Genomic DNA, 25,342 nt, shown 5'->3' on the forward strand with positions numbered 1-25,342 from the left:
TTTTGGTCAAAGTTATTCAACAAGTCCCTAGGAAGTTCCAAACTTTCCCACATCTTCCTGTCTTCTTCTGAGCCCTCCAAACTGTTTCAACCTATGCCTGTTACCCACTTCTGAAGTCGCTTCCACATTTTTGGGTATGCTTTGTGAAAGGAAAATATCTTGGGCCCCCAAAATCACTAAGCTAAAGTGAAAATTCAAGCTGGGAACTGCTTAGGGCAAAACCTGACTCCCATTCTATTCAAAGTTATCCCTCTGCTCACTGTGATAAATGCATATCTGATTGTCTCCTTTGGAAAGACTAATCGGAAACTCAGAATAATGCAACCGTTTATCTCTCACCTATCTGTGACCTGGAAGCCCTCTGTGATGATTAATACTGCCTGTCCACTTGATTGGATTGAGGGATACAAAGTATTCATCCTGGGGGTGTCTGTGTGGGTGTTGCCAAAAGAGATTAACATTTGAGTCAGTGGGCTGGGGAAGGCAGATCCACCCTTAATCTGGTGGGCACAATCTAATCAGCTTCCAGTGAATATAAAGCAGGCAGAAAAACATGAACAGGAGAGATGGGTCTAGCCTCCCAACCTACATCTTTCTCCTGTGCTGGCTGCTTCCTGCCCTTGAACATGAACGTCTGACTCCAAGTTCTTCAGTTTTGGGACTCGGACTGACACTCCTTGCTCCTCAGCTTGCATACAGCCTATTGTGGGACTTATGATCATGTAAGTTAATACTTAAGAGACTCCTCTTTATATATATCCTGTTAGTTCTATCCCTCTAAGCTAACCCTGACTAATACATCCCTTTTCCACTTTCAGTTTTCCTGCCTTTGCTTCAAGTTGTCCTACCTTTCCAGACCAAACCAATGTACTTCTTACATATACTGATTGATATCTCATGTCTCCCTAAAATGTGTAAAACCAACTGTGCCCTGACCTCCTTGGGCACATGTCCTCAGGCCTTCCTGAGTCTGTGTCATGAGCACATGTCTTCAGCTTGGCAAAATAAACCTTTTTTTTTTTTTTGAGATGGAGTCTTGCTCTGTCGCCCAGGCTGGAGTGCAGTGGTGTGATCTCCGCTCACTGCAAGCTCTGCCTCCCAGGTTCACGCCATTCTCCTGCCTCAGCCTCCCAAGTAGCTGGGACTACAGGCACCCGCCACCATGCCCGGCTAATTTTTTGTATTTTTAGTAGAGACGTGGTTTCACCGTCTTAGCCAGGATGGTCTCGATCTCCTGACCTGGTGATCCGCCCACCTTGGCCTCCCAAAGTGCTGGGATTACAGGCGTGAGCCACTGCGCCCGGCCAGCAAAATAAACTTTCTAAATTAACTGAGACCTGTCTCAGATTTTCTGGGCCCATATTTAATAACCATAAAGGGATCCTGAGTGGAATGCTCCCCACCTTTGACAAATCTAGCCTCTGACAAGCTAGATTTGACAAGCACCTATTGGTGCTTGGTACCAGCATGAGCTTACTTTATGGCTCAAACCAATGGGACAATTTGCTGAGGTCTGAGAGCAACCCGCCCCTCACCCCTCTGCCCCACCAAGAGAATTACTGATCTTCCCAAATTTGGTTGAAATCTAAAGTTTATTTTGCTGTACAACTTTTGTTTTTTTTTTTTTTTTTTTTTTTGGAGTTTTACTTGCTTCCAACAAGAAAGGCAAGTTTTCCTGCTTCCATGATGATGGAAGATAGGTAACTCCTTTATGGAGTTTGAGCTCACTTCCAACAGGGAAGGTGAGTTTGTTGTTGTTGTTTTGTTTGTTTTTCTGCTTCTAGGATGGTAGAGAGTGGTCTACAGCCTGAGATCCATTCCTAGATAAGCAACTGAATTGGGATTTATCTTGGCTAAAGTTAAGATTAAAAACCAGCTGGTCTTTATTTCTCCTTACCATTAGAGTGCTCAGGAATTATGTAAGTTGTGAGACTGTTTGTTTTGCTTAACTTTTTTGTTGTTGTTGATGTTTATTTGTTTCTGTTTTTGTTGTTTCAGTCTTTCTCCCATTGGGTTTGACCAACTCTATCCAACTCAATCAAATCCGAAGGAAAGTTCCAAATTATGGGGAACAAGGCCTCTAAAGTGGCTAAATTCCCATACACAAAAAAAGGTGGTATAGTGAGGGGAGAAAAACGGCCAACAAAAGAAAAAAAATAAATAAAAACTTTATTATTTTTTTTTTTTTTGAGACGGAGTCGCTGTCTGTCGCCCGGGCTGGAGTGCAGTGGCGCGATCTCGGCTCACTGCAACTCTGCCTCCCGGGTTCACGCTATTCTCCTGCCTCAGCCTCCCGAGTAGCTGGGACTAAGGCACCCGCCACTTCCCCTGGCTAATTTTTTTGTATTTTTTGGTAGAGACGGGGTTTCACCGTGTTAGCCAGGATGGTCTGGATCTCCTGACCTGGTGATCTGCCCGCCTCTGCCTCCCAAAGTGCTGGGATTACTGGCTTGAGCCACTGCGCCCGGCCGGCAAGAAAAATGTTTTATTTTGATTACTTAAGGGGTTTTATTTACATAACAAAGCCTCCTTTTTGTTAACCAGGCCAAACTGAAAGCGATGGCTGTCCCCCTGCTCTGCAGTTCAATAGCTAAGGTTCTGCCTTTTTTTTTCTCCCGTCTTCATGACAGCCTAAGTTTGGTTCCTAAATCAAGTCCTTTCTGGTTTGATAGTTGGTACTTCTGCTTTTTTTTTTTTTTTTTTTTTTTTTTGAGACAGAGTTCCGTTCTTGTTGCCCAGGCTGGAGTCCAATGGCGTGGTCTCAGCTCACCGTAACCTCCGCCTCCCGGGTTCAAGCAATTCTCCTGCCTCAGCCTCCCGAGTAGCTGGGATTGATTATAGGCATGCGCCTTTTGTATTTCTTAGTAGAGATGGAGTTTCTCCATGTTGGTCAAGCTGGTCTCGAACTCCTGAGCTCAGGTGATCCACCAGCGTCAGCCTCTCAAAGTGTTGGGATTACAGGTGTGAGCCACCGCGCCGGACCAATACTTGGTACTTCTGAAATAGCAGCAATTTGTCCTAGCTTAAATATAATAATAAAATTTTGAATTTTTTTTTTTTTTTGAGACGAAGTCTTGCTCTGTCGCCAGGCTGGAGTGCAGTGGCACAATCTTGGCTCACTGCAAACTCTGCCTCCCGGGTTCAAGCGATTCTCCTGCCTCAGCCTCCTGAGTAGCTGGGACTACAGGCGCGTGCCACCACACTCGGCTAATTTTTGTATTTTTAGTGGAGACGGGGTTTCCCCATGTTAGCCAGGATGGTCTCCATCTCCTGACCTCATGATCCGCCCGCCTGCAGTCCCAGCTACTCAGGAGGCTGAGGCAGGAGAATTGCTTGAACCCAGGAGGCAGAGTTTGCAGTGAGCCAAGATCGCGCCACTGCACTCCAACCTGGCTACAGAGCAAGACTCCGTCTAAAAAAAAAAAAAAAAATCAAAATTTTATTATTATATTTCAGCTAGGACAAATTGCTGCTATTTCAGAAGTACCAAGTATTGGTAGTCCTGAGTAGCTGGGACTACAGGCGCGTGCCACCACACTTGGCTAATTTTTGTATTTTTAGTGGAGACGGGGTTTCACCATGTTAGCCAGGATGGTCTCCATCTCCTGACCTCATGATCCGCCCGCCTCGGCCTCCCAAAGTCCTGGGATTACAGGCATGAGCCACTGCACCCAGCCCAAGATTTTTTATTTTTAAAGACACTCAATAGTTAAAAGTCAACTTAATTAAAAGCTAATATTTGAAATGTATGTGTATGTGTGCATAAGTGCGTGTTTGTATTTAAAAGGCCTTCATGGTTTTGTTTTTGTTTTTCTCTGCTAGGACCTTGTCTTTTTTTGAGCAAAAACTTTTTTTGTTCTCAATTGACTCAATTCTGTTTCCACTAGATTTTTTTTTTTTTTTTTACTAAAATAGTTACTGCAACAGAGGCTACTCTTGGGTTTTTAAGAAACGGTATAGTTTAGACACTTAGAAATGCTTTGTTTACAAAAATGTTTTAAGTGCACTGTAAAAGCATCATGTGGTCTAGCCTCATAATAATTCTCCCTTTTTGGAGACCCAGGATTCAGTGTGGGCTCTGCCCAGAGCTCAGAGATCCAGTTAAAAAAGAATTGGTAGTCCCTATCTAAATAACACTGGTCTCCTTATACAATCCAGTGATAAATTTCTATAATTTTATGTTCAATTGGCAATTAAATCTGTTTTAATTTCCCTCTAGCTCACCAGAATTTCTCTTCAGACCTTATAATGTAAATTTTGCTATCTGACTTTCACCTGAGTTGTTTCCTTTAATATGCAAATTTAAGACTATTTAGCTGACTACTGCCTAGCATTGTGAAACAGGTTATCAAGAATCTGAAAGTCTAAGATAAAGAAAAAAGGTTTTTATGAATCTGTAAGATGCACTTCTTCTATCAGCATGCCTAATACATCTATGTATTTATGCGTTATGTATACAATGTTGCACTCCTGAAAATATATCAAAGAGCTCTAATTAATTGTCTTAAAAAATAAAAGCATTTACATCAAATACTTTATTAGAAAAAGGAAAGACTAGTCAAATGCTTTTTCAAGTTATGTGACTTAAGTAAAATCTTTAATAAATAAGCTATCTTTAAAACTATTGGTAAAGTAATATTAGAAATGTCTTAGGAATTGCCAGCATACATTTTTATTTGCATTTATTAATCAAGCAATTTCATACTTAACCCTGCCAAATACTATAAGGTGTCAAAATTTGGCACAGGCTATAAACCCAGCACAAGACAGAACGATCCCTGCTTGTGTAACCATTAATAAATAAGACATTGATACTGGTTTAATGAAAATAGCTACATCTTGATTTAGTAAAATTACCATAACTTCTAATCTTGTGGCAGTCTAGGCAGTCTAGTCCACAGGCAGTAAGGAGGTTTGTTTTGGGAAAGAACTGTTATACTTTGTTTCAAAGTGAAACTATAAGTAAACTTGCATGGGAAGAGAATGTTTAATTTTGTGAAAAACAACCAAACTGTCTTCCAAAGTAGCTCTTAGAGACAACCTGTCCCCAGAAGAACGCAGCAAGCCCCCTCCCCTAAATGCCCTGCAGCTTATTTCTTCTGAGATGCTGCCCCTACTCCAAGTTACCGGAACTTAAGTACAGCTGTATCCACCGCCAGGCCAAACCACATCCTGGTACTCTAAGTCAGGTGGGGCAAGAAGTGACAAACAACTGCAGGATGTAGACTAACCTCAGAAAGCCCCTAGGCCCTCAAAGCCCTATATAAGTCCCTCACCTTAAACAGCCTGGGCTGCCTCCTCTGACTGTTATGCAGCAGGCCGGCAGGTCAATAAACTTGCTTGCCTGACTTTGAGTATACTCGTCCTTTCTCTTGGCCAACCTTACGGTAGCTGTACCGGTTTGCATTTCCACCAGCAATGAATGAGAGTTCCTGTTGCTCTGCATCCTCACCAGCATTTGGTGTGGTCAGTATTTTGGATTTTCACCATTCTAATAGGTGTGTAGTAGTATGCTATTCTTGTCTAATTTGCTGTTCCCCAATGACATATGATGTTGGGCATATTATCATATACTTATTTGCTGTTGGTATATCTTCTTTGGTGAGAGGTCTGCTCAGATCTTTTATCCATGTCTTAACTGGGTTATTCTTTTTCTTTTTTTTTTGAGTCTTAAGAGTTCTTCGTGTGTTTTGGATAACAGTCCTTTATCAGAGATGTCTTTTGCAAATAGTTTCTACCAGTCTGTGGCTTATCTTCACATTCTCTTCACAGTGTCTTTCAGAAAGCAAATAATAATAATAATAATAATAATAATAATAATAATAATTACGTCTAATTTATCAATTATTTCTTTCATGGATTATGCTTTTTGTGTTGTATCTAAAAAGTAATCATGATGCCCAAGGTCATCTAGATGTTTTGTCTTCTAGGAGTTTTATTGTTTTATGTTTTTACATTTAAGTCCATGATCCATTTGAGCTGGCTTTTGTGAATGGTGTAAGATCTGTACCTGGATTTGTTTTTGTTTTTGCATGTAGGTATACAGTTGTTCCAGTGCTCATTGTTGAAAAGGCTCTTTGAACCACTGTATTGCCTTTCTTTTTTGAAAGGTCAGTTGACTGTATTTACATGTGCCTATTTCTGGGATTCCTATTCTGTTCCATTTATCTAGTTGTTTATTCTTTAACCAATACCACACTATCTTGATTACTGTTGATTTATAGTAATTCTTGAAGTTGGGTTGTATCCGTCCTCTGACTTATTTGTTCAATATTGTGTTGGCTCTTCTGGGTCTTTTGCCTTTCCACATAAACTTTAGAATTAGTTTGTTGATATCCACAAAATAACTAGCCATGATTTTCACTGGGATTTCACTGGATCTACAGATCAATTTGGGAAGAATTGATATCTTGATAATATTTAGTTTTCCTGTCCATGAATATAAAATGCCTCTGTATTTATTTAGTCCTTCATGGATTTGTTTCATCAGAATTTTGTAGTTTTCCTTATGTAGAATTTGTACATATTGTGTTAGATTTATACCTAAGTTTTATAGGGGGGTGCTAATGTAAATGGTATTGCATTTTTAATTTCATATTCCACTTGATCATTACAGGTATATGGGAATTGACTTTTATATATTAACTTTGTATCTGCAATCTTGTTCTCATTGCCTCTTAGTTCCAGGACATCGATTTGGCAATTCTTTCATAATTTTCTGCATGGATAATTATGTCTTCTATAAAGACAGACCATTTTATTTCTTCCTCTTCAGTCTGTACAACTTTTATTTCTTTTTCTTGGCTAACTGTGTTAGCTAGGATTTCCCGTACACTGTTGACTAGGAATGGTGTGAGCAGACATTCTTGTGTTATTCCTGACTCCAGTGGAAAACGATCTAGGTTTTCACCCTTAATTCTTATGTTGGCTGTAAGGTTCCTGTTTATGTTCTTTATCAAGTGGAGGATGTGTCCCTCTATTCCTAGAGTGCCGAGACTTTTTATCATGAGCTGGTGTTGGATTTTGTCAAATGCTTTTTCTGCATCTAGCAATATGATCATATGATTTTTCTTTAGTCTATTGGTGGATTATATTAATTGATTTTTGAACATTGAACGAGCCTTGCCTAGCTGTAATAAATTCCACTTTATCCTGGTGTACAATTCTTTTGATACATTGTGGGTTTCAATTTGCTAACGTTCTATTGATGATTTTTGCATCTATATTCACAAGATATATTGTTTTGTGTTTTTTCTTTCTTGTAATGTCTTTGTGTGGTTTTGGCGTTAGGGTAATCCTTGCCTCATAGGATCAGTTGGGAAGTATTCCTTTTGTTTCTATCTTATAAAAGAGATGGCACAGAACTGGTACAACTTTTTTCTTAAATATTTGGTAGAACTTATCAAATGAAACCATCTGGGCCTAATGCTTTCTGTGTGGATGTTGTTAATTATTGATTCAATTAATTAGATATAAACATATTCAAGTGGTCTGTTTCCTCTTGTGTGTTTTGGCAGAGTGTGCTTTCAAGAAATGTGTCCATTTCGTCTAGGTTATCAAATTTGTGGACATATAGTTATTCATAGTATTCCTTTATTATCATTTTCATGCCCATGGGATCTGCAGTAATGTCCCTTATTTCATTTCTGATATTGAGTATTTGTTTTTTCTCTTTGTTAGCCAGGCTACAGGTTAATCAATTTCATTGACCTTTTCAAAAAATCAGCTTTAGGTTTTGTTGATAATCTTTTGAGTTTGTTTTCAATTTCATTGATTTCTGCTCTTTTTATTATTTTTTCTCTTCTGTTTAATTTGATCTTAATTTGTTCTTCTTATAGATTCCCAAGGTGGAATCTTTGGTTATTTTAGATCTTTCTTCTTTTCTGGTTTGTGCATTCATTGATATAAATTTCCCTCTATACAGAGATTCACGGATCCATCCGGGTGGTCCGGGCACCACTGGCGCCCCTCTGCGGCTATTCCCCAGTTCCATTTTCTGAAGCCACAGGTCAGAAGCCGCTGTACAACGCTTTGCCGAGCCAGAATCTTGAAGGGGACGTAAGGTGCAGCCACCTGCCGCGCAGGCGCAAGCCTTTCTTTCCGCACAAAGACCGTGGGAGGAGGGGTCGGCGCAAGCGCTCGGTGTCTCTCTGAAAAGAACTTCATCATCCTGCCTCCTGGCTGACGGAGCGCAGCGCAACGCATGCGCCTTGAAGACTTATGGAACTTATTTCACGCTCAGGGCGGCGGTGACGTGTGAACGAGAAGGAGGTGGTCAAGGAACGGAAGCCGGGAGGGAACGAGGGCGGAAGCGGACGAGGGCCAGGCTTGTGTTCGGAGCCTTGCCGGGGCTGGGGTTCCGATGTGGTCCCCGGAGCGGGAGGCCGAGGCCCCAGCCGGGGGAGACCCGGCGGGCCTTCTGCCCCCCGAGTGGGAGGAGGACGAGGAGCGCATGTCCTTCCTGTTCTCCGCTTTCAAGAGGAGTCGCGAGGTGAACAGCACCGACTGGGACAGCAAGATGGGCTTCTGGGCGCCGTTGGTGCTGAGCCACAGCCGCCGCCAGGGGGTGGTGCGCCTGCGTCTGCGGGACTTGCAGGAGGCCTTTCAGCGCAAGGGGAGCGTCCCGCTGGGGCTGGCCACGGTGCTGCAGGACCTGCTGCGGTGAGGGGCGGGCTGGGGCCAGGGCCGCGAGGGCGGGCGGGGGCAGCTCTCGGAGGGCCGGGCCCTGGTCCTGTTCTCTGCACAGCGCACAGCGCCCAGCCCAGTGTCTGGCCCAGAGAAGGCATCCAGTGTGTGTTCAGAAGGCGAAGAAGGAAAATAAGGAGGCTGGGCTAGGGAGGCCTGGAGGGAGAGGAAGAGGGGATCTGGGGGAAGATTGGGGGGCGGGGATAGTCCGATTAGATGAGTTCCAGAGAAGCCAGCCTAACAGAGGTGACAGTAATTTGCCTGGACTGGGACCCCGTTATGTTGTTGTTTCTTAAGGGCCTCCAAATTTGAATGGCCCGTGGAGCAGAAGGTCTAAGAGATAGGATTCATTAACCTAGGGAAGGTCAGAGCTAAAAAGCGGGCATTGGTGGGGAAGAGGCCTGTAGGCATGTTGCCAACAACCCCTGGCACAGCTCATTCGTCTGGCTTGTCCTTGGCACAGGCTTTTTGGAGCAGAGAGGACGTGAAGGAGAATGAGGGCTTTGCTGAGTATCTGGGTGCCCTTAAAAGGTCTGTAGGAGATAGGTATGCGACAGGTGCAGTGTTTTGGCGGTATCTGAGGGTAACATTGATAACTAATACATGTACAGTACTTCCCAGCATGCAGATACTTTGCATGCACCATTTGACCCACTCAGCGGTCTTGTGGTGCGGTGATAGAATTATCCTCAGCAGACAGAAGAGGAAACTGAGTTTCAGAGAGATCAAGTGACTTACTCAGAGTTACACAGCTAGTTAAAGGTGATACCGGGACTGGATCCCTGGTCTTTGGATAAGTCATTTGCACTTCAGTGTACTTATCATTCTGAGACCAGCCTAGCGTGATACCTGTCTCAGTGAGGGAAGGAGAAAGTCAACTCTGATGTTTTTTGTTTGGTTGGTTTTTTTTTTTTTTAGTTTGCTGCTCTTTCTGATTAAGAGATCTCCCTTCTCTACTTTTGTTCCCAGTACCTTCCCATTGGACTGGACATTGATATTGCCCAGGATGGTCTTGAACTCCTGGACTCAAGGGATCCTCCCACCTCAGCCTCCCAAAGTGTTAGGATTACAGGCGTTGAGCCACTGCACCTGGCCAACAAGGCTTTCTGAGATTGCATACAGTGGAAACCGTTTTCGTTCATGCCTGAAGCAGGGAACAGGAGAAACAGTAGTTGAAGAAGTCAGTGAGGGATGGGACCAGAATGGGCCTCCTTACTGTATTGGAAGTGGATCATCTTCCACTTCCAATTCAGACACTTTAATACCTGTATGGTGGTATTAAAGTCTCTTCTCCTGACTGCTGGTGCTCCACTGAAGCTTCACGGTGCTTGCCTGGGTCCTGAAGAATTTCTGAGGGTGATACTTCTCCACGGAGGCGACGTGGCATAGTATTAGTATTAAAAGCAATGTCAAAAATCACAATTACTTTTGCACCAACCTAATAGTTAACAGCTTTTGCTTGAGGGCCGGCTGGCCTAGGCCTGAATCCTGGCTCTGTCATTTGCTAAATTATGTGGCCCTGCACAAATTTTATGCTGTCTTTAGCAATCAGTTTGACGAATTCTAAAATGGTGATGATAATTGTACCTAGGTTTATTGTGAGGATATGAAGAGATACTCCTTATATAGCCTTCAGCATAGTGACTGGCCCGCGGCAAGCATTTAATAAATTGAGCTGCTGTTACTGTTACCAGCACCACCAAATAGTTACATCGTATCCTCACCCTTGCCTTGGAAGAGCAAGAAGTCCTTCTCTGTACATCTTTGTTTTCTTTCTTATGTCTTGCACTCGACAGTGATTTATTTTCATTTTATTGTTTTGAGCACCAATTGTAAAAGGAGATCTCACCGAAGGCCCAGAAGCCGCCTGTGTTTCTGTTGTCTTAGTGGAGCACTTGCCTTTTGGTTCCAGACCTATCATGGTGTAGATTTGGCCTCTCTGCTTACCTTCTGAGTCCCTCAGTTTTCTCATTCGTTAAAATGCTCATAATACCGCCTCCCATGCAGAAGTGTTGTGACGCTTAGAGCTGGAGTATAAACAATGCTGCGTGTCATTGGCACAGCGTAGGTGCTTAACAAATGATCATGATGATAATGATAAAATTCCTCTTTTAGGGTAAAGGGGGAGCTGGAGACTGGAATGGGACATTGCATTAAGTGCTACTACACGCCCTTCTTTTTCTTCCCTGCAGTCGAGGGGAGCTGCAGCGGGAGTCAGACTTCATGGCCAGTGTAGACAGCAGCTGGATCTCCTGGGGGGTTGGGGTCTTCCTGCTGAAGCCTCTCAAGTGGACTCTTTCTAACATGCTGGGAGATAATAAGGTTCCAGCTGAGGAGGTCCTTGTCGCTGTGGAGCTGTTGAAGGTGGGTACTCAGAAGGGGGTGTCTGGGTGTCACCTGGTGTGATCACAGCATCCTCCACATCCCTTGTGTGCGTTCTTGAAAAAAGACTGTCTCTTTTTTTACATGGCAACTGAGTTGATAACTGAGTTTATCTGCTCTCCCTTGTACTTGCGCTTTGTATATATATTCATTAGTGGGACTTGTACATTTCAAGGGGTTAGCCTTTGTCTCGGAATTTTCAGTAACAGTGGATTATTTTCTAGTATCTGTAGGGATTAATGTTAAGCAGCAGTTTAGGAAATGCTTTGCCTTCTGTAGTTTACTGACAAGAGTTTCTCAGGATTCCTGAGGACCTTGTGGCTTTCAGCATTGCCACCTCTAAACTGGCCCACTCAGCTCCACTTTCCTACTTTGTGACCGTGCCCTTTCCCCTTCCAGCTTTCTGATGGCCTGCCTTCTGCTGCACATGCTCTTCTCCCTCAAAGAGGCCACTGGGGCCATGGTCCCGTCCTAGCCTCCTGGTCAGTCAGCCTCCTCCCGGCCTGCCTTTCCCACAGCCTTGATCGCATGGCTCATTGCTCCACTCCCTTCCTCAGCTCCTTTGCATCTCCTTTGGTCCACACCAGGAGACTCCCAGCAAATCCGTAGCCCTCGATCAGCCACATGGGGTTTACCACCCCTGCTGGAGAAAATCACGTGTCATCAGACTGCGGTCCCCTTCATGGTCCCCAGCTGTGGGAGGCCCTCGGAGCCACACCACAGCCTTATTTTTCTTTCTCTCTGTCCCCTCACACACTCATTCCATCCTGTGTCCTCTTTGCTCGCTGCGGGCACTTCACTGAGAAAGTAGACTCAGGATTCCTGAGTCGGCCTACAGTTTTCTGCCCTCTTACCCCAAGCCTGACCTCCTCAGAGCCCACCTCCTCCTGTGCTCAGAGTGTAGTGTCCTTCCTCTGCCTCTCGTCTGCTCTGCGTCTACCCTGCCCCTCTTGTCCCTTTGTCCCATCGGCTGGCCTCTTGCCTGGTATGTTCTGTCTCACTCTCAGCCTGTAAACCCAAACCCACTCAATGCTTTTCCGAACACCGATTGTCTCTTTTATGGTAGCTGGGCCCTGCCTAGTGACTGCTGTTTCCTTCTCAACCGACCTTTGTGTCACCATTTCCTACCTCCCATTCACTCTGTCATCTGGTGCAGACCTGCTTCAACCACCCCCTCCACCCAGACTGCTGTGGATGAGGTGATAGGGGCCTGTGTGTGTGTGTGTGTGTGTGTGTGTGTGTGTGTGTGTGTGTTGACTGAGCACCTGGTGACTAAAGGACACTGCAGAGAATAGTTATTTTTGAAATTCACAGACCAAGCCTGACCTCAGGGCCCTTGCATAGCCCTAGAGGCTTCACACAGCTGGAGCCAGCCCAGAATCCCCACGCCTCACCCCGAGAGAAGCACCCATTTTTCCTCACCTTGAGAGACTCCAGCCCACTCTGCCTCAGATTGAGGAAGAGGTCTCCAAAATCTGCCAATCTCTCCCTGTCTCCCAGGATTGTTGACTAAGCAGCCCACATTTTCTTCAGGGCAGCCCCTCGCTCCATCTGCACCCCTTCCCCGCACCCATGCAGTTATTCCCCTGCCCAGTGGCCTGGTCTCCAGGGCTCAGTCAGGGTCCCCGCAAAGACTGCGGGATGGTTTGGGTGGTTCTGGGCCAAGCTCAGGTCCTCTCTGCGGTCTTTCTCTCATCTCACATTGTCCTGCAGCCTGGGGCAGAGGAGAGGTAAACCCATGGATCCCCACAGATGAGGTTTGTACTGGCAAACAAAGAAAGCCTGCTCTTGAGGTAAATTTTTTTTCCCAAGTCCAGACAGAGAAACAGCCAGTAACTTTTTACTTTTGGATGGTACTGAAAAATACAAAAAAGCAAAAATTGTCCATTATTTTGTTATTTAAAAAAAAATACAAAGAAATGAAAGTTTTCTTCCTGTTCATCCAACTTTTCTCTCTTTGGGTACTCTCTTCCCATTTGTGTGAGAGTGCGTGAGTGTGTATGTTTACAGATTTATGTTTCCTTAATGGCTTTGTCAACTCTAGTTCTTCCTGAAAATCTTATTCACTTGTTTCTTGTCTGTCTTTCCTACTAGAAGGGAACAGCACCATGGGCCCTGGGACCCTGGGAGCAGTGCCTGATACCTGGTAGACAGTCAATAAATACCTGTTGAGTGAGTGAATACACACGCACAGACACGTGTACACATCACTCCATTTTTTTCTAGAAATGGAATTGGTGTGCACCCTGCTTTGTTTTCTTTCCATTGCATTATATCAGGCGCCTCTTTCCAGGCCCTACACAGTATGGATTTACTCGATTCTTTTTGATGCCTGCATGATAATCTATCGATATGCCACAATTTATGCAACAGGTGCTCCGCAGATAGACATTTCAGTCATTCCAATTTCTCTCTCCATTTTTCCATTACAAAAAAATGCCACTTGTGCAGAGATCTATGTACTTCTCCCTTTATTTTTATGGAATTGATTTTTCGGAAATGCATATGTGCCTTTTCAATTTTAACAAAAATTGCCAAACTACTTTTCAAAAGTTTGTAATAAGTTGCACTTTCATCAAGACTGTATTAGGGAGTCCAGTCTCCCCACATCCTTGTCAGCACTGGTTGACATCAGTCTTTTAAATCTTGCCAGCTTATTGGGAAAAAAATATGATACGTCCTGTTTGGGAATTGAGCATTTTTTTCACCTATGTACTAGCCATTTACATATCCCCTTCTGTGAATTGTCTGTTTATATCCTTTCCTGTTTTGTATTGTGTTATCTTTTTTTTTTTTTTTTTTTTTTTTTGAGATGGAGTTTGTCACCCAGGCTGGAGTGCAGTGGCATGATCTCCGCTCACTGCAAGCTCCGCCTCTCGGGTTCACGCCATTCTCCTGCTTCAGCCTTCCGAGCAGTTGGGACTACAGGTGCCGCCACCACGCCCGGCTAATTTTTTGTATTTTTTTAGTAGAGATGGGGTTTCACCATGTTAGCCAGGATGGTCTCGATCTCCTGACCTCGTGATCCACCCGCCTTGGCCTCCCAAAGTGCTGGGATTACAGGTGTGAGCCACCGCGCCTGGCCTTATTGTGTTATCTTTTATGTTAATCTGTATTCTTTATGTATTATAGATATATATAATGTATTTAGTATTAAGGATGTAAATATTGTTTCTCAGTCTGTTGCTTGCTTAATTTTTATTTATGATGTCTTTTACCGTATAGAAGATTTCATATTTCTGTAGTCAGATCTCTCAGACTTTTCTGTATGGCTACTGAATTTCAGGTCTTGTTTAGGAAGGCATCTTCTGACTCAAGCTTAATTTATTACTTTGTACTTTAATTTTTTCCGTTTACATTTCCTTCAATACTTATTTTTGTGTATGTGGTGGGGAAAAGCTCTATTTTCTTCCAAATGGATAGCCAGTTGTCTCAGTATCTTTTCTTGATGTCGTGTAACATTAATTTATTTGTGTGTGGTTACTGTGCGGTTACTGCAGTGGTTGCATACCTGGTAGGGCAGTCAGATCAATGAAAACTCGATGTCTGTGTCTTATTAGGCTCTCTTCTACCCTTTGACACTGTTGACGAGTCACTTCTTGAAATGTCCAATTTCCTTGAATTTGTTTACATGACGCTGCAAGTTCTCCTTGGTTCCCCCAAAGTAGTCCTTCTGTCTCTCTTTTGTGGCTTCCTTCACTTCCTAAACAGTGGTCTTCCTTCAGCTTATTACTTTCCTCCCTGAATGTCCTTGGGATCTTTGCTGTGGATATGCTGAGGACTTTCAACATTGTATCGCTGTCCTGCCGTCTCCTTTGAGTTTCAGATTTGTATATCCACTTATATGTTGTATACATATTCTTGGATGTCGCTCAGACATCTTATTTATTTATTTATTTATAGACAGAGTCTCGCTCTGTTGCCCAGGCTGTAGTGCAGTGGCACAATGTTGGCTCACTGCAACCTCCGCCTCCTGGGTTCAAGCGATTCTCCTGCCTCAGCCTCTCAAGTAGCTGGGATCACAGGCGCTGCCACCATGGCCAGCTAATTTTTTGTATTTTTTTTAGTGGAGATGGGGTTTCACCCTGTTGGCCAGGCTGGTCTCAAACTCCTGATCTCAGGTGATCCACCCACCTCGGCCTCACAAAGTGCTGGGATTAGAGGCGTGAGCCACCGTGCCTGGCCTCTCTCAGACATCTTAAAACATCATAACCAAGATGGGATATTTTGTCTTTACTTTAAACTAGGCTTTTCCTCCTGAATTTTTTCCTAATAATAGCATCACATCCACCAGTCACTCAATCCATAGTGACTTTCCACTAGACTTTTTCCTCCAACCCTATATCCAGTTACCAGTGTTATCTTCTGAATTTTGTTTGTCTCCACCACTCCTCTTTCTATGTTTATTATTCAAATAGTCTATTGTTCAGACCCACATAATCTCTTGTGTAAACGGTCTCCTTGCCTCTAATCTTAACTCTACAATCCATCCTCTCCCAATTGGCAGTTAGCTTTCTGTTAATCTAGCCATGTCACTTTCCTTCAGTGACCACCCACCATCTACAGAATAAAGGATCATCATAAGATATTACACTTTCTATAATATAGGAGTGCTTCTCCTCTCTCTCCTTTCCCCTCTACATTTGTACACGTGCCGCATTGACCCACCCTTCTATGCTCATGTTCCTCTCTCTTCCCAAGATACCCGTTTCACCTCTTCACCTAGGAACTTGCTCACTCTTCAGAATTCTGCTCAACTTTTTTTTTTTTTTTTCAAGAAATCCTGAATCCCCAGGCAGTCCTTCCCTATATTTTCATAGCATCCCATGGACACCTCAGTCTTTCTTGTTTCTGGTAGTAATTTCCATGTATGAGTGAAATGGTGACATTATTTCTTGGAACTTATATTTCTTAGTCTTGTCACTAATCTTATCCCATCTGTTTATTATGTGCTTTTCTTTGTTTTTTGTTTTGTTTTGTTCTGTTTGAGACAGAGTTTTGCTCTTGTCGCCCAGGCTGGAGTGCAGTGGTGCGATCTCGGCTCACTGCAACCTCCGCCTCCCAGGTTCAAGTGATTCTCCTGCCTCAACCTCCCAAGTAGCTGGGATTACAGGTGCCCGCCATCACATCCAGCTAATTTTTTTGTGTGTTTTTAGTAAAGACAGGGTTTTGCCATGTTGGCCAGGCTGGTCTCGAACTCCTGACCTCAGGTGATCCTGACCTCAGGTGATCAGCCTCCCAGAGTGCTGGGATTACAGGCATGAGCTGCCACGCCTGGCCCTTTTCCCTTAAGGCTTTTTACAGACTCAATAATGTTTGTGTTTGCAGTATAGCCAATTGGCAGGAAAATGGAGAGACTACAATTGGAAGGGAATTAGATATCATTTCATCCACCCTCTTCAGAGAGTGATACTGAGGACTAGTGAGGCTGTGACTGGCCCAAGGTCACCCAGGCTAGGCTGGAAATCAGGCCTCAGCTCTTGTTCACAGCTGTTCTACCTCACCTCACCTCCTCAGTCTTCCCTTGGGAAACCACAGGCCAGGGAGAGGCAGGAGTGTAAAATCCCCGATGGGCATGCAGCGCAGAGCTGGCTCCCAGCATCTCATGTGCCTCATTTCGTGTGGAGTCACCAAACTTTCCTCCAAGGCTTAAAAACACAGATCCTTCCTCCTTTTTGAAAAGCCGCTACTTTGGGGAGGATGGGGTTGGGATTCCCGGGTGCTTGCCTTGTGTGATCATGGTTTTGAAACTCAGGGTCAGGGTCCCTGCATCCCATGGCAGTGGCCAGGGCCTGTCAGCCAATGTTGCCTTTCCCACAGGAAAAGGCTGAGGAGGTGTATCGTCTGTATCAGAACTCGCCCCTCTCCTCCCACCCCGTGGTGGCCCTGTCAGAGCTCAGCACCCTCTGTGCTAACTCCTGCCCAGATGAGAGGACCTTCTACTTGGTGTTGCTGCAGCTGCAGAAGGAGAAGAGGGTCACAGTCCTCGAGCAGAACGGGGAGAAGGTATGGAGGCTCATCTGTTCATTCACTGACTCAGCAGTGATTGATTAAGTACATACAGTAGTGAGCCCTTATCTCAGATTTTGCTTTCCAGAGTTCAGTAACCTGCCGTCAACCACGGTCCAAAAATAATAAGTGGAAAATTCCAAACATTAACAGTTCCATAGATTTCAGTTGTGCACTGTTCTGAGTAGTGTGATGGGACCTCGTAGTATCCCGCCTGTATGCGCATCCCTGCTTTGTCCAGCATCTCCCCGCCTGAGTCACTTAGAAGTCGTCTCAGTGATCAGATTGACTGTCACGGCATTGCAGTGGTTGTGTTCAAGCCACCCTTATTGTACTTTTTTTTTTTTGAGATGGAGTCTTGCTCTGTCGCCCAGCAATGGCGCAATCTGAGCTCACTGCAGCCTCCGCCTCCCGGGTTCAAGCGATTCTTCTGCCTCAGCCTCCCGAGTAGCTGGAATTACAGGCATGCGCCACGGCCCCTGGCTAATTTTTGTATTTTTAGTAGAGAAGGGGTTTCACCAGTTAGCCAGGCTGTCTTGAACTCCTGACCTCAAGTGATCTGCCTGCCTCGGCCTCCCAAAGTGCTAGGATTACAGGTGTAAACCACCGTGCCTGGCCTATTATACTTAATAATGGCCCCAAAGCACAAGAGCAGTGGTGCTGGCAGTCCAGATTTACCAAAGAGAAGCTGTCAAGTGCTTCCTTTAAGTGAAAAGGCAAAGGTTCTGGACCAAATAAGGAAGACCAAATATCATTTGCTGAGTTTGCTAGGATCTACAGTAAGAATGAATCTTCTATAGGAAAAATTGTGAAGAAGGAGAAATGTTTACATAGCTATATGTATAGGGTTCAGTATTCTCTGAGGGTTCAGACCTCCACAGGGGATTCCATTCACTGGAACATATCCCCCATGGATAAGGGGGGCCTGCTGTTCTCATATGCCCACCACCAGCACTCCTGGTTGGGAATTTCTCAGCCTTTGTGGTAGCAGCAGTAGTAATTTCTCCCTGTCCCTCAGATTGTGAAGTTTGCCCGAGGGCCACATGCCAAGGTCTCTCCAGTCAATGACGTAGATGTTGGGGTGTACCAGCTGATGCAGAGTGAACAGCTTCTCTCGCGCAAAGTGGAGTCCTTATCCCAGGAAGCAGAGAGGTAACTTTTAACCCTGAACTGAGCCTCCTCCCCACTGTCGCTGGCCCCCAGAGCCAGCAAAATGTTAGTATATGTGGGCTTTTAAAAAATAGGTGGTTTTTTTGTTTTTTTTTTAGCTAATTACAAAAGTACTCACTGCTCAATGCAGAAATCATGGAAAGCACAGAATATCACAAAAGAGAAAAAAAAATGAGGCCTCTTTTTTTTTTTTTTTTTGAGACGGAGTCTCGCTCTGTCACCCGGGCTGGAGTGCAGTGGTGCGATCTCAGCTCACTGCAAGCTCCGCCTCCTGGGTTCTCGCCATTTTCCTGCGCCAGCCTCCCGAGTAGCTGGTACTACAGGCACCCACCACCACGCCTGGCGAATTTTTTATATTTCTAGTAGAGATGGGGTTTCACTGTGTTAGCCAGGATGGTCTGAATCTCCTGACCTCGTGATCCGCCCGCCTCGGCCTCCCAAAGTGCTGGGATTACAGGCGTGAGCCACCGTGCCCGGCCTTTTTTTTTTTTTTTTTTTTTCCTCAATTGAGACAGGGTCTTGCACTGTCCCCTAGGCTGGAGAGCAGTGACATGATCTTAGCTCACTGCAGTCTAACTCCTGAGCTCAAGCAATCTTCCCGCCCTAGCCTCCTGAGTAGCTGGGACCACAAGTGTGCACCACCATGCCTGGCTAATTTTTTAATTTTTTGTTGAGATGGGGTCTCACCATGTTGCCAGGCTGGTCTCACACTCCTCGGCGCAAACAAGCCCCCCACCTCAGCCTCCCAAAGTGCTGGGATTACTGGGGTGAGCCACTGTGCCCAGCTGAAAACGTGAGTCTTAATGCTTCCCCCACAGACCATGACTGTGAATGTTATGTTTATGCTTCCTTGCCAGTGTCCATTCAACTAATATTTATTGAGCCAGGCATTGTCTTAGGGACTGGGGATACAGCCGTGGACAAGACAGGTCCCTGCCTTTGCAGAGGTCTTTCTGAGGGGCTCTTCCCCTGCCCTTCCCCCTGAATGACTGTACAAGGAATCCCTAATAAAGACACACCCTCTGGCAGGAGAACACAGACATTGAAGTCTGTCTTCCAGGTGGGAAAGTCTAGCCTTGTTGGGAGGCAGAGGATATGTCCAAGGTCATTGTTGGTGTTAACAGTTCCTTCCCTGTCTCCCCAAAACAGGAAGATGTGTATAATGTGCCCTGTTTGCATGTTCTGTCCCTGTGGGTTGAAAAAGCTTATCCTTAGTCAGCCTGCTTGAGCCTGCCACAACAGACTGTCAACAGACTTGCCACAAGAGTTTTTGCCGTCAGCATCAGTTTTCTTGCCACTGGGTATTGGGTTTAGTCTTCAGATTTAAAACCACCTTAACTGAGTGCTGCTCTCAGGGACCCTTTGGGACCCTGCCACTCCCATCCTGTGGCACAGTAATCTTATCTGTCCCTTTGTTTCCAGGTGTAAAGAAGAAGCCCGCCGGGCATGCCGAGCAGGAAAGAAGCAGCTGGTGAGTTCTTGTCTCCTCCAGACCCATAGCAGTGCCCCAGGCAGGCCTGGAGCAATGCCCAGCAGTTCAGAGAGCAGCTTGCTGGGGTTTTGAGGGGGGTAGAGTCTGCAGGGGGCCCAGGCACCACAGCTTATTTTACAGACGGGAGGGAAGAAAGCTGGGACATCCTTAGCGTCTGGGAAGGGCTGTCTTCCTCTTGCCCTTTGGCTCGCCCAGTTCAGCACTGACCTAAGTCTCCATGCCTCTAGGCACTGAGGTCTCTCAAGGCCAAGCAACGGACAGAGAAGCGCATCGAGGCCTTGCATGCCAAGCTGGACACTGTTCAAGGCATCCTGGACCGGATCTATGCCTCCCAGACAGATCAGATGGTAGTCACTCCCCTCTACTCCAGCACTTGGCTGGTCTCTCCGTGTGTGTTGGTCACTTGCAGCTTCGGCTTGGCTGTTTGGAGGATCCCTGGGTTCTTTCGGGATGTGGCTGGGGTTGCCTTTGCCTTTCCAGTCAGGAGGTTTGGCCTCGGTGGGTATAGGGTAAATTGAGCTTGGGTGCCAAAAAAAAACCCCAAAGCTGCCTTTTGGAGTTGAAACAATATTGTATGTGTTTTGCCAAATGTCTGTCATTTGCACTGATAGCTTTGCTTTGTCTTTAGGTTTTTAACGCCTACCAGGCTGGGGTAGGAGCACTCAAACTCTCCATGAAGGATGTCACAGTGGAGAAGGCAGAGAGCCTCGTGGATCAGATCCAAGAGGTACAGAAAGGGGCCAGGGAGGGACACACAGAGAAGGAGGTGACAGAGGACAGATTTGACTTCATTGCACATCCTCTTTAACGAAACTTGACTTGTGACCTTGTGAACTTGAGGAAGCTTTCCTTGATTCTCACTTGGGGCAGGATTGCTTTGTAACCCTAGATATTTTCCACCAAAGACTGAGATGCTCAGAGCCACCATGCCCAGCTCAAGGCTTTGCACTTGTCTCTTACAGCTCTGTGACACCCAGGATGAAGTTTCTCAGACTCTGGCTGGTGGGGTAACAAATGGCTTAGGTGAGTGGACAAGGTGGTTATTTTTATTTTTATTCATTTTTTTTTTTTAGATGGAGTCTCACTCTGTCACCTAAGCTGGAGTGCAGTGACGCATTCTCGGCTCGCTGCAACCTCCGCCTCCTGGGTTCAAGTGATTCTCCTGCCTCAGCCTCCTGAGTAGCTGGGATTATAGGCGCCCGCCACCACGCCTGGCTAATTTTTGTATTTTTAGTAGAGATGGGGTTTCACCTGTTGGTCAGGCTGGTCTGGAACTCCTGACCTCATGATCCACCCGCCTCGGCCTCCCAAAGTGCTGGGGTTACAGGTGTGAGCCACCACACCCGGCCCAAGGTGAGTGTTTCTTCCTTTCATCCTGGAAGACTTCGCTCCCCTGTGCTGTGATGAGTTTGACAGTAGATTTGCTTTTCCGGGTGCAGGCAGGCATCTCCTAGCCTGCCCTCCCTGGGGCTCATCTGCGGGAGCAGTCAGGGAATTGCCATTTCCTCCTCGACAGCTGTGCTCATGACCCATCTGTGCTGTGGCATTCCTCATTCACAAGGCTTCTGACTGGAGGATCCTCCTTCAAGGGCAGTGGGAATCAGGGTCAGGTCCATGGTGTTAACAGAATACACCTCCTTGGTGACTTAGCTTGGAGTGTGGAAGAAACATCTCTGCTTGAAGCTACCCTCCTGACTTCTGGGATTTTTTTTTAATCTGCAAGGAGGCCTGGCATCTTTTGTAAAGCTAAGCGGGTTTTGGTAACCTCAGTCCTGTACTCATTAATGCATTTCTCCCTGGAGTTTATGCATCTTTATGTTGTCTTTTCTTTCCAGATTTTGACAGTGAAGAACTGGAGAAGGAATTGGACATCCTCCTTCAGGATACCACCAAAGAACCTTTGGATCTGCCTGACAACCCCCGCAATAGGCATTTTACCAACAGTGTGCCTAACCCTAGGATCTCAGATGCTGAACTTGAAGCTGAACTTGAGAAACTGTCCTTATCAGAGGGAGGTATGGAGCTGTTTTCCAAGGCCTCTGGAGGGCATGTGGCCTTCTGGCTGACAGAGTTGATGGGCCCAAGCCCAATTACTCCATTTGCCAGAGTACCAGAGCCCTGTAGGGAGTTGAGGGTTGTTTATATTAAGACTCAGTCTCTTAATCACTGGAATGCCTTCATCTTCAAGATTTTCCTGTTATAGTGTTCAGTCATTTCTTTGCCTTGCAGGTTTGGTCCCAAGCAGTAAATCTCCGAAAAGGCAATTGGAACCGACTCTAAAGCCATTGTAGGACCCTCAAGTGAAGGACCCTCATGTGAAAGAGAGACCAGGCTTGCTGGGTGTGTACATAGTTATTTAAACAAGAAACTCTCAGAATGTGTTTGGAAGAGGAGAAAGGAGAACCACTGATTTTATCTGGATGCTACTACTTACTACAGGACAGATAGAATTTCTGGAAGCGATGCTCCAAAGGCTTGCTCCCAGCTGTATCATGGACCTGCCTTCTCATCTTTATAGTGCCACGATTTATACAGTCCTGTGTCTGACCTGTCATTTCATAGCCTGCAGTTCTTGCCATTGGCACACTTAGGTTTGTCTTCACCCACCAGCTTCGTTCCAGCCCATGAAGGGGAAAGATTTGCAGCTTTGCCAAATCTGAATCAGTTCCCACTTCCCCCTGCGGTTTTTTAGAGGGGTTTATCCTGTCGCTAATGTCAGTTAAATAGCTTATTCCTGTCCCACTTGATTTCACTGGTAAGAATGAGAATGAAATACTTCAAGGTTTTATTTGAGGGGACTTAGCTGCCATTTTATGGAGAAACATGTAGTATAAAAGGTTTTTCTCCAGGGTCATTTGACAGAATTCTCCAGGTGTTCAGAGAAAGAGGTCGCCCCTAGTGGCCCAGAGTCGTGACAGTCCGGAGGGGCTGGTGTGGCCGGTGGGCGCTGCCTCTTCATCTGATGGAGCAGGAGGTCCGCCGGTGGGGGAAAGGCTTCTTCCGAGGCTTCTGCACTCGCCTGGGAAGAGGCCCAGTCACTACAGGACCCTGAGATGTCCAGACCCCTTATGCTTTTCTAAAGAAGCAAAATTGTTGCCTTGGCCCCATCATGGAGTAACTTAGAAATACATATCTATCTTCCAGAACAAGCCACACAACAACACACCTCCCCTCCTTGAGCCTGGCACACAGCACCGGGCTCTCTGAATTTGGAAAGTGTTTCACTTTGTGGCCTACTGCTCGGGGCAGGGGGGCTGAGCCAGGATGTGCAATAGAAGCAGGGGTTGTCCCCTCTGCCAGATCTGTGGGGAGCTGCCCAGGCCACCCGTGCACCTGTCCTGCTTCCTGCAGTCCCCACTCCCTGCCTCCTTTGAGGGACTGGGGGGCTTGGGGTAGGGGGACAGACGGGAAAGGGTCTGAATGCTCTGGCAATGGCGAGAAGAAACAATCGCCACACTGCCACTCTGCTGCCCAGCCACCAGGATTTCTGCCTGGAGCCCTTTGCCCTGTCCCTGCTGCCTGAGGTGGCGTAGAGCAGAGGAGAAGAATTTGCTCCAGGCCAGGAGCACAAATCATTGTTCAATGAATTTCTCTCCAACTCGACCTTGGTAAACGGAAATGTTGGGGGTGAAGAGAAACAATCACTATTTTTTTCTTTTTTATCTGGTAAATAATTAAAAGAAAAACCGAACACTTGTCCCGTCTCCTCTTTAGGTTTTATCAAGCGTCTTGTTCCTTGGTGTGTCCCCATGCTTCCAGCTTCTGCACACTTTGGTTCTTTCTCTTAAGGCCACAGGAGAATATGGAGAGCCTGATCGTGTGAGCTTTAAGCTGCGGCAGCTGCTGCTCCATCCAAGTGGCCGCTCTCACTGAGCTCTCCTGGGGAGGACTCATTCTTTGAATGGCCTCCCTGGTTTTAGCAGTGTGCCATTGCTACTGTTTTCCATTGCCTGGGCTCTGTAAGTGGCCTAATTTCTTCTGCCCATGTGATTGTATCATATTTTAGTCTGGCACTGGTATTTCTCAGCCCCTCCTCCAGGGATGGTGTTTGCCACGCCCTGTGAGGGAGATGGGCTTTGAGGCTGAGGGCAGCATTAGGAATAGGCTAAACAATTGGCCGCAGCACTAGGTCTGAAGCTCCAGGTAAGTCAGAGGTGAACTGGCCAGGAAAAGGTGGTGACAGCAGCGGCTCAGAAAGCCCTGGGAGAATCTAAAGGACCTGATGAGAAGGGCGAGGGACTGGAGCTCACAGGCCCTGCGGAAGAGAGGGCAACCGCTCTTCCATTCCTTCTGCTGGAAGGAAGTGGCCTGGACCTGGTGAACCTTGTTAATCTGATTTAAGGTTACTTTTTCTTTCACTGTCCTGAGCCACTGAAGAATCCTTGTTAAATGATCCAGACTTACTCTTTGCTGTGCTACAGGAAATTAAAAGGAGCTGTCGAATCTGCTTGGAGCAGGGAACAAGAAGGGGTAATCTACAGGACTCTGGTGGTGGCGGCTACAGCTGCCAGCATGGAATTTCCATAGCTGGACAATCAGGGCTGAGTGGCCTCAGGAGTCAGCGCCATGGAGGGATTCACTCCTCTTGAGAGTTTTCTTTTTTAGTGTTTTTTTTTTTTTTTTTTTTTTTTTTGAGACAGGATCTTGCTCTGTCACCCAGGCTGGAGTGCAGTGTGAGATCATGGGTCACTGCAGCCTCGACCTGGGATCAAGCAATTCTTCACACCTCAGCCTCCCGAGGAGCTGGTACTATAGATGTGCCACCACACCTGGCTAATTTTCTTTATTTTAGTAGAGATGAGGTCTCAAACTCCTGGTCTCAAGAGACCCTCCCACCTTAGCCTCTCAGAGTGCTGGGATTACAGGTGTGAGCCACTGCACCTGGCCAACTTCTCCCTTCTCTTGAATCCTTGCTGCCTCATGACAGGTGTCAGAGCGGCACCACCACACCGCAAAGTGAAGAGATGATGCCGTGCCTGGGAGGGTGGCTGGAGAGTCCCCCATCACTGCTAGTATGGGAACGGTGATGGTATGCAGAGAGGAGGTGTGGTTAGAAGGGTAAGTGGGTATTTGGAGGTGAGGGGAAGGGTGCTACCTGGGAATCTCCTGGGCCTGCCTAAAAGGGTTGTGTAACCAGAGTCCTGGGACCGGGGTGGGCTTTGCAGTCAGACATGCTGTTGTGAGAGAGACGAAAGGGTTACACTGCGGTTCTCACTGCCTGCCTGAAGTGACAGCCGAAGGCTGAGCAGACCTCCGGGAAGTGGTCATGAGGATCTGGCTCAATCTGCTGAAAATATAATCTAGGCCATCAGAAAAGAGGAGGGAAGAGCTGGAGCTGTGAAGATGAGATCACTGAGAGCTGCTGAGTCCCAAAGAATCAAAACGAAGCCCTGCTCTGAGGCTTGTGGGTGAGCCTGGTGACCTTCCTTTCTTTTGAACTGTCTTCATGTCTTCTCATTTTTACGTAGTTGTGGCTACTGTTTGGGGAAAGTGTGGCTTGTTTTCTCTGTCTGCACAGAAGCAATGCAGGGTTATAGACTCCGGAACATGAGAGCCAGAAGGAGCCACGAGAAGGGTAGGGGAAACGTCTGTTTTACAGGAGAG

General features: G+C 46.1%; 1 protein-coding gene across 4 annotated transcripts; it reads left to right on the forward strand.

Annotated features, from left to right (window-relative positions):
• The first annotated feature begins 4,989 nt into the window (after positions 1-4,989).
• Positions 4,990-23,434, forward strand: CHMP7 (charged multivesicular body protein 7). Of its 4 annotated transcripts, none has more exons than XM_019032694.4 (11): positions 4,990-5,498; positions 7,925-8,661; positions 10,878-11,049; positions 16,888-17,073; positions 18,095-18,228; positions 19,669-19,717; positions 19,966-20,085; positions 20,367-20,465; positions 20,701-20,761; positions 21,574-21,753; positions 21,968-23,434. In XM_019032694.4, exons 2-11 carry the CDS (start codon positions 8,363-8,365, stop codon positions 22,027-22,029), a joined length of 1,362 nt encoding a protein of 453 aa, XP_018888239.1. In that variant the 5' UTR covers positions 4,990-5,498; positions 7,925-8,362; the 3' UTR covers positions 22,030-23,434. The 4 variants fall into 4 exon arrangements, with proteins under 4 accessions (XP_018888239.1, XP_055204909.1, XP_063565206.1 ...); XM_055348934.2 differs by having other exon boundaries at positions 5,121-5,466; XM_063709136.1 differs by having other exon boundaries at positions 5,296-5,498; positions 21,574-23,434.
• Positions 23,435-25,342: the final 1,908 nt, after the last annotated feature.

Source organism: Gorilla gorilla, chromosome 7 (assembly GCF_029281585.2).
Source record: "Gorilla gorilla gorilla isolate KB3781 chromosome 7, NHGRI_mGorGor1-v2.1_pri, whole genome shotgun sequence".
In the NCBI taxonomy this organism is placed as follows: Eukaryota; Metazoa; Chordata; class Mammalia; order Primates; family Hominidae; genus Gorilla; species Gorilla gorilla.